Source organism: Dermacentor silvarum, chromosome 1 (genome assembly GCF_013339745.2).
Source record: "Dermacentor silvarum isolate Dsil-2018 chromosome 1, BIME_Dsil_1.4, whole genome shotgun sequence".
Lineage (NCBI taxonomy): Eukaryota > Metazoa > Arthropoda > Arachnida > Ixodida > Ixodidae > Dermacentor > Dermacentor silvarum.
In genome coordinates, this window is record NC_051154.1 from 99,698,329 (window position 1) to 99,711,541 (window position 13,213).

At 43.5% G+C, this 13,213-nt stretch overlaps 1 protein-coding gene across 4 annotated transcripts in view; it reads left to right on the forward strand.

Annotated features, from left to right (window-relative positions):
* The first annotated feature begins 4,712 nt into the window (after window positions 1-4,712).
* LOC119433421 (MOG interacting and ectopic P-granules protein 1) overlaps window positions 4,713-13,213 on the forward strand; it is a 44,168-nt gene continuing 35,667 nt past the window's right edge. For 2 of the 4 annotated variants that reach the window (XM_037700625.2, XM_037700633.2), the window contains exons 1-2: window positions 4,803-4,906; window positions 6,230-6,311. Coding sequence is in view for 1 of the 4 variants with exons in the window: in XM_049671605.1 (XP_049527562.1) it covers window positions 6,309-6,311; window positions 6,381-6,436 (59 nt within the window). In the remaining 3 variants the exon portion in view is untranslated. Of the gene's footprint in view, window positions 4,907-6,229; window positions 6,312-6,380; window positions 6,437-10,442; window positions 10,559-13,213 lie in introns of those variants that run through there. The other 2 variants (XM_049671605.1, XM_049671597.1) reach the window with 2 other exon arrangements.

Consider the following 13,213-nt stretch of genomic DNA (forward strand, 5'->3'; position numbering starts at 1 on the left):
CGCTGGCTTCGTTATGTCCGCGTTTCCCTTCCCCTTTGCTATTTTTTCCCTTTGTTTCAATATATCTATTGCCCTCGTTTATCCAAAACCCTACCGGGATTTGTGAATATCTGACTTTCGTCATGCAATCTGATCATCTCGTTTCTCGAGCCATGGTATACGTTGTGCTGCTGCAATATACCAGTGCTCCTCGGTTATACTTTAGGTTGGTCGCGCAGATAAATAAATAAATGAATAAATAAATAAATGAATAAATAAATAAATAAATAAATAAATAAATAAATAAATAAATCGAAATCAAGGGGGTGGCAGTTGACGGGAGTGTTGGTGCTCTTCTTCCACACGTTTTTCAGTGAAATGAATTGCTCCGTAGCTTATTTTGTCTGAAAAAAAAAAAAAAGCCACAGTGTGCATGCGCACTGTGAATCAGTCAATCGTTACTCACTCGCCGATATAGATGAATCCATTGGTGAAGTGTGATGAAACAGCATATCCCACTGCAGTCACTTTCGCTTGAAACGCTTTCTGAAATACCTGGCAAATTAATACGATTGCTCAGAAATGAACGGCACTAAAATAACAAAAGGGCGACAGTAGCACCAGAGTCCTTTGAAATTTTCTGGTAGTACCAAGACGAAGGAGGCACGCGCCCTCAGAGCGAGAATCACTCCGCCACCACTTCTGCATCTTTCTGCGTGAGACAAAAAGAATTGCATGCTAAAATTCTTCTTAATTCTTATTACGATCGCATATTTTTTGTATAATAATTAGATATTTGTTCATTCATATCTGTCACAGTAAGACGTTAAGTCCCATTTACAAGATACTTATTTCATTTCGACTTACTTTCCTCTAGTTATAACACTTATTTAACTGCCCGATTCATGGCTGATCTCCCAGAGTTGGTTGCGCCATTTAATTGGGAACAAGAACTGCAAAGGAAGATGGTAATAAAACGGGGATGAGCATCAATAATTGTTTTTTGTTGTCGCCTTCAACTTATAGCCCATACGGGGATTGGCTATGTCTTGTGCGTCCTTGTCGTTCTTTTTCCCTTTTCTCGCGATGTAAAGCTGCGAATATTTTTATTATATATATATATATATATATATATATATATATATATATATATATATATTACTCCACTGTGATACCTGAAACTAGTCTCACTGTTGAATAATACGTCTTTCCGTGTAAACTAATATTTTTATATTTTAGAACACATCCAAACCGTCCAATTCATGGCCGTTCCCCCATAGTGGGTATGCTCCACTTGTGTACAGCAAATAACAACATCATGTAAATGCTGAAGTACACTGTGAACTATGTATTACCATCACTTTTTTAGTGGTTTCTGTCTACGCGTGTACCGCAAAATTCACGTTCGTGACGACAGACAGTGCTCGATCTTTCTCAGCGCAAGGAAAATAAAAAGCATGAACGCACACACACACACACGCACACACACACGCACACACACGCACACACACACACACACACACACACACACACACACACGCACACACACACACACACACACACACACGCACGCACGCACGCACACACACACACACACACACGCACGCACGCACGCACGCACACACACACACGCACGCACGCACACACACACACGCACACACACACACACACACACACACACACACACACACACACACACACACGCACGCACGCACGCACGCACGCACACACACACACACACACACACACACACACACACACACACACACAGGGCAGGCGCTGTACTAGAACTATGTCTCAACAGCAAGATTCAAATACGACATGTAAGTGCAAGTCTGAGCATGGCTCATGACCAGCTAACTCCAGCTCGCGTCAGTCTTATCAAATCAAATAGCACCTATTGCGTTAGCCAGTGACTCCCCTGATGTCTAACTGTGGACTCGTATGTGCTTCTAGTGGACAACACCAAAAGGAGCACTTCGATTGACACCTGTACGACGGCCTGCATGCAACTGGAATAAAGTACATCAAGCGAGAGCCCATCAGAGTATCAAACTTGATGCGACGGGTTAGCTTGTAGCACAGTGATTTATTTTTTCTTCCAAGTAATATACTACGACGTGGGCCTGATCATGTCCTGTGGATTCGCGAATGTAACTACCAGTACCTACATTTTCGAGGGACAGGCTACGTTTTTCTTTGTCATACTGCTCTCAGTTTAATAACCGCGCACAACTCTTCAGCTCTGGTTTGGTTTAGTTTGGTTTACCTTTTCTGATGGCGCTTATTGTTGTTGTTGCCTCTCAACACGATTATGATGATGATTAAGAAGAGCTATGAATTGGGCTAGTTGGTGTGCATTCATTTTTTCTTGCGCTAAGTACAGTAGGACGCCACAGGGACGAAGCGGACACGAAGTGACACACGGGGGCGCAAACTACCTACTGGTTTATTGTCAGATAATTGTAGAGTATTTAAAACCCGCCGGGGTGGCTCACTCAGCTAAGGCGTTGCGCTGCTGAGCACGAGCTCGCGGGATCGAATCCCGGCCGCGGCGGCCGCATTTCGCCTCCATCGAAATGCAAAAAATCCCGTGTGCTTGCGTTGTAGTGCACGTTAAAGAACCCCAGGTGGTCGAAATTAAACCGGAGCCCTCCACTACGGCGTGCCTCATAATCAGAACTGGTTTTGGCACGTAAAACTCCAGAAAAAAAAGAAGAAGAAGAATACAGTATTTATACACACAGCGCTGTATTGCGACTGCGTGAACTGTGGTTACAGCAGAAACACTCAGATCGCTTCCTTACCTTTCTGGTTGTTATGATTCTATCGGTGCATTCTGTGTGTGTATGCATTCTTTGCGTAAGTGATTTCGGCTTTTGTTAGCATGATTGAAGGCGTGCTCACGCAGTTGTCTTTTTCTTCATCTATTTCTAAAGCCTCTCGTATTTCCCTAGTTATGTTGTCCTTTTCTTTAGTACAGTCCGTTTCGTCCCTGTGGCATCATACTGTACTTAGCGAAAGAAAAAATGAATGATGATGATTACTTATCTAAACATCTTCAGCTCTCAAGCATTGCATGTTTTCTTTCTCTTTTTGACCTCATCACGCCCATGATGACCGAAAAAAGGGGGAAATATTTAAAATTGAAGCATGTAGGACAACATCGGGAAGTTCAGGCAAGAAATATAATTATGCTTCACTGAAACACATATAAACTGTCATAAAGTCATTTCGGGCGTAATAAATATTGTGGTCGGCTCGAGCAGCTTTCTTCTGTAGCCCTCCCTATGTAACTTGAAGCTACCAATCAGTACTTGTCGTCCGTACATGTTCGTATATGGAGCCTTTTTGCGATGACGCGCTGGTAACAAAAGACCACCACAATTCATTCAGCTAGAGGCGCTGTCGGGGAGATAAGGAGACGGGACTAATGCGCCCTGCGGCGCTTAGATACGAGAGTAGTCGATGACCACCCGAAGTATCCTCGCCTGGCTGTAGCGTTTTACCAAAATGTTGGTACACAGTAACTCGAGGGCTCATGCACCTCTATGTAGCAAAAATCTTGCCCATATTGTTTAGGTACAGAGACATACAAAGCTGTGATCTCTGTTTTAGTTCAGTAAATGTGGCATGTGGTGCTAGTTGCACACTTCGGGTAGGGCAGTTATATTTCGCCCTGCATTTCGGTTCGGTGCCTTTTCCCGATTCCTCAGGACCACAAATAAAGTTCTTTGTATGTCTGTCCCTTTTCGGCTCACTTGGCCAACATCGCTTGACTAAATTAATTTTCTTTGATAGGTTCGCGAAAAAAAAGAACAAAAACAATCTACTACGGGTCCGCCAGCGATAACACTGAGAATCTGCGCACCTAAGGCGCCTACAGAAGCGTGCCCCTGAGGCGAATCCTCACAGGTGGTCGGTAATGCCTTTGCGTGTGCCTCGTGCCTAGTAGTACGTGTTCGTCCACATTGTTATGGAATCGCTCTTGAGTCTGTATGTGCACTTGTTTGATGCTGCTGGTGGATTCAAATGTGGATTGCAGCTGTCATCTTCAGCGCTTGAAGAATGGCACGTTTGGACATACATGTGCAAATTTTCTAATCGAAAGCTCAAATGCCGTGCCACACAGAAACTGGGGAGTTGTGGAGCCACCTTTAGACAATACCTATTGCTAGCTCGGAACCATTTTGGAAGGTCCAATGCAGAGCGATCTTACTCAGGGCATGAAACTGGCAATTTAGAAACACCTCGTGTCCGACTTACGACACAGGTACCCAAGACCCTATCGATTGCAGCCTTTCTAGACCTGCGTCCAGGGCGACTTTTTGAAAGTGCCATAGCGAACAATGCCTGCCTGATGACCACTGTGTCCTAACAAGGTTCTTTGTCAGACCATGGACCAAGGTGGATTTCTTTGAGGAAGGCATCGAAAGAGGACTCTTATGGGACGCCTTGTTCCAGAAGCATGAGTACAGCAGTGGATACGGAGCGGGCTTGCGGAGCGCGTCCCGGGAGCTCCAGAGCGGCCCAGTACGCCAAGAGCGCCAGAGCGCACTCGCCAGTGAGATTGCTCCCAGTACTTCCGGAAGTGTCAGGGCCCTCCATGGAGAAACGTTCTTCGCCATTGGGCGAGTCCACCTCCTTCGGGACCGAGGGGTGGAAGCCTGTTTTCTGGTCCGCTGCGCTGGACCATAATGGATCCCATTAATGAAGCGCAAAGTCAATGCTAACCTCGAAAGCTCGTCTCCAACTGTTTCCAGGCATGCTACACGGCAAATAAACTGAAAATAACGCAAATTAACTTGCCACGTCACGTGACCCGCGAGCGCCATTTTGGTATTCACTTTGGCTCGTTCGCGTACGCAGGAGCCGTCGCCGCCGCAGCGCGCCGTCGTGCACTGCTGCCCGTAGGTTTCGCGAAAAAGTAAGCATTACGAGCCTTTCTATGGTCAGCGAACGCTATTTTTTGGGGTTTCAATGCTTTGCGATGCGATGAAATATTGGGTAAACAGTCATTTACCGGCATCGTTTGTTAGACGCGGCTTACAGGGCGGACTAGGCCTAGGTGGCCCGTTTTCCAATAGACTGGCTATTTCGGTGCCTCTTGAGCTATGCGTGTCTCAGCTATATACCTCTTGATACTAGCGAGGCCTCGTTTGAAAGTTAACAACGTTGGTTTAAGTGATGTTCAGCAATTTTTGAATACATATTAACGGAGTGATTTTGATGCCGCGAGAAGTCGCGACTAGGAGCGGACGCCCTCTCGCGTAACAAGCGCCTGTCGCCGGGTTCGTCTGCCGGATACATCTAGCTCTGTCGGCTGCCCGTTCGCGCATCAAAATGAATGCTTCTTTTTCGGTACGTGTCCCTGCTACTGTCCGAGCGACACCCTGTCAGAGCGTCCGATGCTTCTTTTCTCTTCATTTCACAGCTGCTCTTCATCCTAGCGCCTATCCGGCCCGCCAAAAGAAAAGCACCGGTGATGGAGACAGTCATTATCCTAGCGTATCGTACTTGTCTGGACCAACACATATTTTTTCCCCGCGGAGCAACGGGGTGTTTCGTGCACTACTTTAGTACAAAGGTGGCATCACATAGCATTTTTTGTATGAGAAGCCATAGCAGCATGTAAAGCTAGTCGATCTAGGTATTGTCAAGCCTGGTCAGGCAATGTTTTCGCACGTGAACAAGGGACGGAAGCGGTCGTCAGTCGTTTCGTTAAAAAAAATACCGTTGCGTACTCGCATGTTGTCAATGATTTCAACTTTAAACCATAGGCTGGCGCAAAAGAAAAAAAAAATTTAATTGAAATATTTATCCGGCGCTTAGTACTCGACGCTGCATCGACTTTGCTACTTCAGCAGACGATTCTTCGGCGTTGTTCGCCTGTCATTGTGTGGACTGATGCCGAGGACTTTTCAAATCGTGTTTTTGAGCGAGCTGTACCATTCCAAGGATTTCAAAAGCTTTTTTTTTTTCCTAAATGGTGCATTTTTAATCCCCAAGGTGCATAATCCACCGTTTTGAAGTGAACATTTGAGAAGACAACGCTGCTGCATTGCTATTATTCTGGTGAGGGTTTTTTTTTTTTTTTTGAGCTGCACCAGCACCTGTGCCACGTTTTTGCCGTGTTATGACCAGCTCTGCACATAAATGACTTAAATTTGTCCGTAGAGTACATGTAAAGGTAAATATTTGCGTGCCCTCTATTCACTGTCCTCTCCATTCCATCTTTGCTCGTTCCTAGGTTTACAGCTTGTCATCAGAAAAATGATGCATTAATTCTTCTGGAAAGGCAGCATCAACTTCAAGAAAAGGATTCACAAATGGTATTCTCGCTTTTCTAGAAGTGTACTTTTTGTTTTCCATTTTTGTGAATTCTGGTTTCTCCTTTGTAGTCATGTGGGGTGGGTTACCTTGCCCGAAGTATTATGGCCTCAATATTTAGGGTAAGGTAAACTATATTTGCCCTAGTTTGTAGCTATCTGCTGCATGCCTGACAAATTGTGTGGCATTGTGTGCAGGGACGAAATTTAATTTTTGAAAAAATTTACGTGCAGTGTGCAGAAAGAACTTACTAATAATGAAGCCAATTTTCTGTAATGTGATCCAGGATGGCATGAACAAAAGCGGAACTATATTTGTGATATGTGGCGTTGAAATGAAACTGCACTTATGTTCTACTCCCATGTAGCGCACATGTACCAAGGTGTACATGATTAAAATTTCCTGGTACAAATAGTCATCAGTTTCAGAACTGTGGTAAAGTGTTTATAATTTTACTACTGCACAGCACGCACTGTAACATTGTGTTAACATGTACACATTTAGCCAACAGTGCAGGTAGTGAAAGATATGGACAGTTCCCAGCATTACTGTTATTCACCGTTTAATGTGTCCGAGTTGAATATTGGTTAGTATTAAGTGTGGTGCAGACAACTTTGTGCTGGTGCTTTTTTGTTTAGCACTTTAGCAGAGTGCAGAAATTCTCGAAATGCTTGATGCAGTGCCACAGCAGAAGTATTTGCTTCTTTATTGGTAATTAAATGGAAATTTTGAAAAGTATTACTGGAAAGCATGTTAGGTTTTATTAAACCCGATGATGAAAACAGGTTTCTGTTCACTTTTGTCATAAATTTTTTTTCGCTACATGTTGTAAGGCATGGTGCAGCGGTTGGAGAAAGGTCATGAAGTACCTAAACTACGTGGAATTGCTTTTATGAAAACAGGAAAATGTTTAGTGTACCTTGTAACATAAGCTTGGAAGCTACTTACTAGATCATGCAGCACTGCTGTGTTGTGATATTGTAATTGTGTTTTGCATCGGTGTGCCATCTGAGGGCTGTCTCAGCGAGTTTCAGCAATTGCTTTTAAGATTTGTTGGCGAAACCATAAACACATTAGCAAACTTGCGAAATTGACGTATGTATAGGGTAAATACCTGAGAATGCGACATAAAATTTTAAATTAAAATTGTTGATACCCTAATGTGTGAATACCTTGCTCACAACTAGAAAGCTTGATGTATTCAGCCTTCTGATGACTAATAAATTAGACGGCTTGCATTGTTGTCATTGTAGCCTCTATGTTGATGTGCCATCATGGTGATAATCTGTGTAAGCATAAAGAAACATGACAGCATGGGAGGGCATTTTCCTAGAGAGACAATTGCATTGCGCGCGAGTTCTGCTGTGGTTCTAACATAGGTGCCAGCATAGTCACAGCCTCTATCACAATGGAGCAGGTTACCCACGACTTTGAATATGCTGCACTGATGTAATCTTAACTGCCATGTTGGTGTATTAGCAAAAGCTGCATCTGTGACGTGTGAAAACGGTCTATTGTGAAAAAGTGGTCAGTAGCCGTAGGTTACAGTAAAATGTTGGTGTGTTAGCAGTTTGTTGCCAATCAGTCTCTGGATGGTTGTGTTATATACTAATCTCAGCTGACTTGAAGCACTTGAAGCTGACTTAAGTTAGCCGCACAGTGGGTTTTATTTTTTGCCATTTTATTGTAACCTGAACTTAACCTTGTGGTTGAGTGTGATGTTATGTGTGGCAACAAAAGCCGCACATTGTGAAGTCTCACGGGTTCCTGTCCCAATGCCAAGGCTTTGAAGGAATGGCCAACACTGAATGAGCACACCATGTGACTATAAGTTACCCAGGGGCTGCTAAGCAAGGTATGAAGGACCATTCAAGTGCCTGGGTTTGCACATGGTCATGTTAGACCATTTACGTTGGAGCACCAGCCTCGAAAGCAATGTTGATGTTCATAAGTGAGATAATAAAGGGGGAAAACTGTCATCCAGTTGAGGAGAAATTTATCCTGGTCCAGAATTTTTCCCTTTCGTGATACTTCCTCCACCTTGCGGGATTCCACAGAACTGCTTTGTCATAACATGTCCACTAACAATATTTAATTTTGAGAAAAAAATATCCATTTTGCTGCCTCAGTGTCGGAAGACAACGAAATCAATTTTAGTTTTGTGAAAAAAAGAATGCTATCATCGCGAAAAAATATAGCGTTCTGTCAGTCAGAAGCACTTTCTGTAGATTTTGCCAAATACATGCACACTTTTGTTAGCTCCCAAAGAAAACGTGGCTACACCTTTAAATATAATTAGAGTGTGTGAGGGAATAGCATTGATTTCAGCTTAATTAACCAATGAATGTCACTTCTATATTGAGGAAAAAAATAATAGCAAGAACGGAATGTCGTACAATATTGGCCAAAATCCTGATTAAAAAAAAAAATTTCTCTTCGCATCGATACAAAGCAGTTTTCAAATTTTGCCAGCCTGTGATGAAAGTATTTGAAAATTGACGCAATGAGCCAGAGAAATCCACGAGATGTGCTGAAGTTTGGGTTTGGTACCAAATTAACATCACTTGAAAAATTCAAGTCCTGCATTGGATTCTTTTAAAAATTTATCATGAAAACTGTACTGACATGCACTAGTGCAATATAAAAAAACATATTGGTTGTAGAATTACAAAGCAAGAAATGTGACACACTAGTGCCACTGCCACATACGGGGTCCGTGGATGCTTGTTGACAGGTTGGTCGCTCATTTAAAAGACCAGTCACACAGTGGAATGATAACTGCAAACAGGCGCAAAAGTAACAAAATAAGTATGGTTAACTGCGTTGATCTCCAAATGTGGAAAATCTTAATGAATTTAAACGCATTAAATCACAGTGAAGGCGGACACAACGGCAGGCTGGGAGTAGATTCGATCAAGCATAAGTTCTGGCACACAGGAGACGAAAATATGGAATGAGCAAAGAAGGCTAAAGGGGCAGCAAATCCACCCCTTAGACCAGGCTGACACCCTTGAGGAAAACGTTAAGCGTGTTTCAGCTCTAATCACTATTCAGAGTCATTCCTCAAACACAAATTGCAGAATGCAAGGCACTGGACTGTGAATGTAGACAGAATGAACTGTAGCTGGCGTCCATTTTTGGTGAGATCGCTTTAGCGACAGACAGTGCGCACGCTCGGTGTACTATTCTCTTGATTGGCTTGCTAGGCAGTGAGAGTCCAGGTTTTTGTGAACCAATTTACATATTCTGAGTATATCAACTATTTGCCGTGACGACTACAAGTGGTGACCCGGACGTGATGCACAACTGTCCTTAAATTGCCAAGCTGAGAGCCTCGAAAAAAGAAGTAAGAGCTCTGCTCCGAGACCTGACAAAATTATGTACGATATGATCAAGAGTCTCCATAAAGATATGCAGATTGTACTGCTAGCACTTTTCCATGCTATATGGGCTGCCAGGTACCTTCCATCTACTTGGAAAGAAGCTTTTGTCGTCCTGGTTTTGAAACGTTGAAGACCTCTTCTTGGTAACATGTTATCGCTGGATAGTGCTCACAAGTTGCCTTGTAAGCTGTTACACAACGACTGTCAACGGTAACGTATTGCTACCGTCGAAACGAGTTATGTATGAGGCATGTACTGCAACGAGACCCCTCTTTCGCGCTTCCCTAAAAACACTCGGTGCCATCCAGCGCCGGGTGGCCTCCAAAATGCATGGCGTGCCGGTACGTGTGAACGCCTAGAAACACTTCGTGCGGCAACTGGGCTCCTCTCCCTCGCACTTTTCTCAACACGCTGCGCCATCTAGTGGCACTGCCGAGATGGCCTCCAAGACGAGAAGCGTGGCGTGCCGATGCCTGCGAAGGCTGAGAATTGTTCTCTCGATTGTTGCGCACTCAGTGGTACATACTCGGTGGCTCGAGTTGGCTAGAGGTTCATTGAAGAGCGGCACATACCTAGTGCATTCGTGGCACAGCTCGCAACGGTGTTGGCGTTCCTTGAAAAGCGGCACATACCCAGTGCATTTGTAGCGCAGCCTGCTAATGAGTCGTGTTGGTGTCCTTGCCCTTGTGACCTGGGTTCGATTTCGCCCAGTATCGGAGGAAATTGAAGGGATTTTTTTCATCATTGTAGGGTGGCACTACCTAGTTAACAAGTTGGTGTCAAAAACGTTCATTGAAGAGCAGCACAGACCGAGTAGCACATGCCCAGTGCTCCAAGTCGGCGTCAAAGAGTTCCTTCGAACAGCGGTACCTACTCAGTCCCACATCTTACAGTGATCCATGTCGGCGTGAAAGAGGTTCCTTGAAGAGCGGCACGTATGCACACATTGCCGCACACTCGGTGACCCAAGTTTGGTCCGATGGTTGGTCCCTGTTACCTCGGCACAGCAGCCTGATGCTCTACCCAGTGATCCCAGGTAGGCAGGAAAATGATTCATACCCGGAAAGCGCATGAAGTAACCTAAGAACGCTAATGCATTAAAATGATTAACTGTCTTCTACATTTCCTTGAATCTAGCAAATTACATGATCCATATCAGTGTGGCTTAGAGAAGGCCAGCTCACCATGTTGTGTGTGTGTCAAGGCTAATATTCGGGATGTATTTGTCCACAAACAGTTCTTTGTATTTGTCGATATAGAAAAGGCACATGACACCGTGTGACACTAAGATCTTATGAGACTTGTCGGGAATGGGTATCTGGGGAGATGCACAAAACAAAATAGCTAATTGTCAAATTGTACTTGCCATATCGCGTGCCTCATAATCAGTCGTGGTTTTGGTCCCAGAATCTTTTTTCTACTTTCTATATCAGAATTGGCAATGCATTGTCACATCCATTTACGCAAGAAACTTGGCACACTTCAGGGAGGTGTGTCGAGCTGTATGCTTTTCATTGCGAAGATTTGCTCTGTGCATCATTACCGGCAGTAATTTTCTGTCTAATGTAGATGACATACAGATGTGTTTCAAGTCCTGTAACCTTGCAGTCTGCAAATGACAAGTTAGCTTGGTCTCAAGAAAGTGTCTAAATGGGCGGACGAAAACGGGTTTGAATTTAATCCCCATAAAAGCTCCTGCGCCTTTTTCAGTGAACAAGTTCTTGGGCATCATACTTGATTCAAAACTAAACTTCATTCCCCACATTAAATAACTCGAGGCCAAATGCCTAAAAGCAATGAACATATTGAAAATTTTGTTGTTCTTAAACTGTGGCAGTGACAGGAAGTGCTTATTGAACCTGTGCAAGAGCCTTATACGATCACGTTTAGACAAGGGTGCCATAGTTTTCAATGTCTTCCATCAAGTCCTATAGAAAACCTCATTGTAGAGTCAGATGCGTAACCACTCCATCTGTAAAGGTCGTGCTGCAGTTTCACATATTTTTTTTGAAGTGCATTCGAACTGTGAGCATCCATCTTATTCTACGTGCCACACTTTTTCACCACAACCGACCTGCAGCAAGAGAGCCCATCTCATTGCATGTGAGGACTCTGTGAAGAAATGAGTGCCACAATCCTTGAACATAGTCTACTGGCTCAAGTAAAGCTGCTACTGCTTGGCAGTGGCTGCTCGTAGAATGTGACAAGTTTGTCAAAGTCCAGAAGCACACTTGAGAGATACACATCCGTATCCACATCCTCGAACTTCAGTCAAAGTACTCTTGTCAGGAATTTTATATTGATGCATCAAAGTCACATTCCCGCATATGTTGTGCAGCACTTCATCCATCCTTCTCAGGGTCCAATGTTCTGCACCTGAAAACAAGCATCTACAGCAGAGGCGTTGCAGTATTGTTGGCTGTAAAGCACATTAAAAAATTAAAACTACAAAATGCAATTATATTTACATACTTATATTTACACACTTTTTAAGCATATAAAAATGTTTCAATTGCTGCCAAAGCATAAAAGTCCGGTAGACGATCTATATTCGCTCCTTTGCACTACATATGCATATAACCTACCAGCCTGCGGCTTAGCGGCTATGGCGTTGCATTGCTACATGTGAGGCTGCTGGTTCGATTCCTGGCCGCGTTGGCCATATTGCGATAGGGGGTGAAATGCAAGAACTCGTGTACCGTGCGTTGAGTGCACGTTAACCCTGTGTAGACGATATAGGCACATCCACGTTTTGCACACCGGCTACTGTGGTGCAGGTGGGCTGGTAAAAAGTGCCAGCTTATCTCACCAAAGACAATCTGAGCATGACCTCACATCTACTTATGTTTTTTGGTCGCAGATGATGCTGCAAAAAAATTTCAAATCTCTGTGTAAGCTTTTCTAAAGTTGGCATCATCGTCGTCGGGCAGCACACTAAGTGAGGCCTTAACTCTTTCCTTACTATGGGGAAGTTGGCTGTTTATTGTATTTTTGAGTTAGGAATTCTTTGTGCAACAGCCAAAAAGTTTACAGGGTTATGCAGTATATAAAAGTGAAGGTAAATGAACGTGAAAGTAGTATCTATTTTTAAAAATTACAAAAAAAATTTATTTGCATAAAAGATTCTTAAAGAAAAGCCCAGAAATTTTCAAAAAAAAATTTCAGTAAGAGGTAACATCTCTGGCAAAAAAAAAAATTTGAGAGAAATTCCAAAATATACAAATTGTTGATATATCCCTTGGCAACATTTCTTTAAAGAATTATACCCCTGTCACACGGGACAACCTAAGTGCACTTTGAGTGAGTGCACTTCACCCTGAGTCATTCGTACGCACGGGCACGTGTAGTGACACTTGCTGCAAAGCGCACTTGCGGGCGAGTGTGTTCGCCAAACTGGCTTCACTCCGCTGAAGTGCGTAGTCTCGGCAGCAGGGGCTCAGAAATAAATAAAATATCAAAAGCCAAATTGGTAGTTTTTTTAACTATTGTTTTCATTATTAGGAATACTAACATGTATTAAA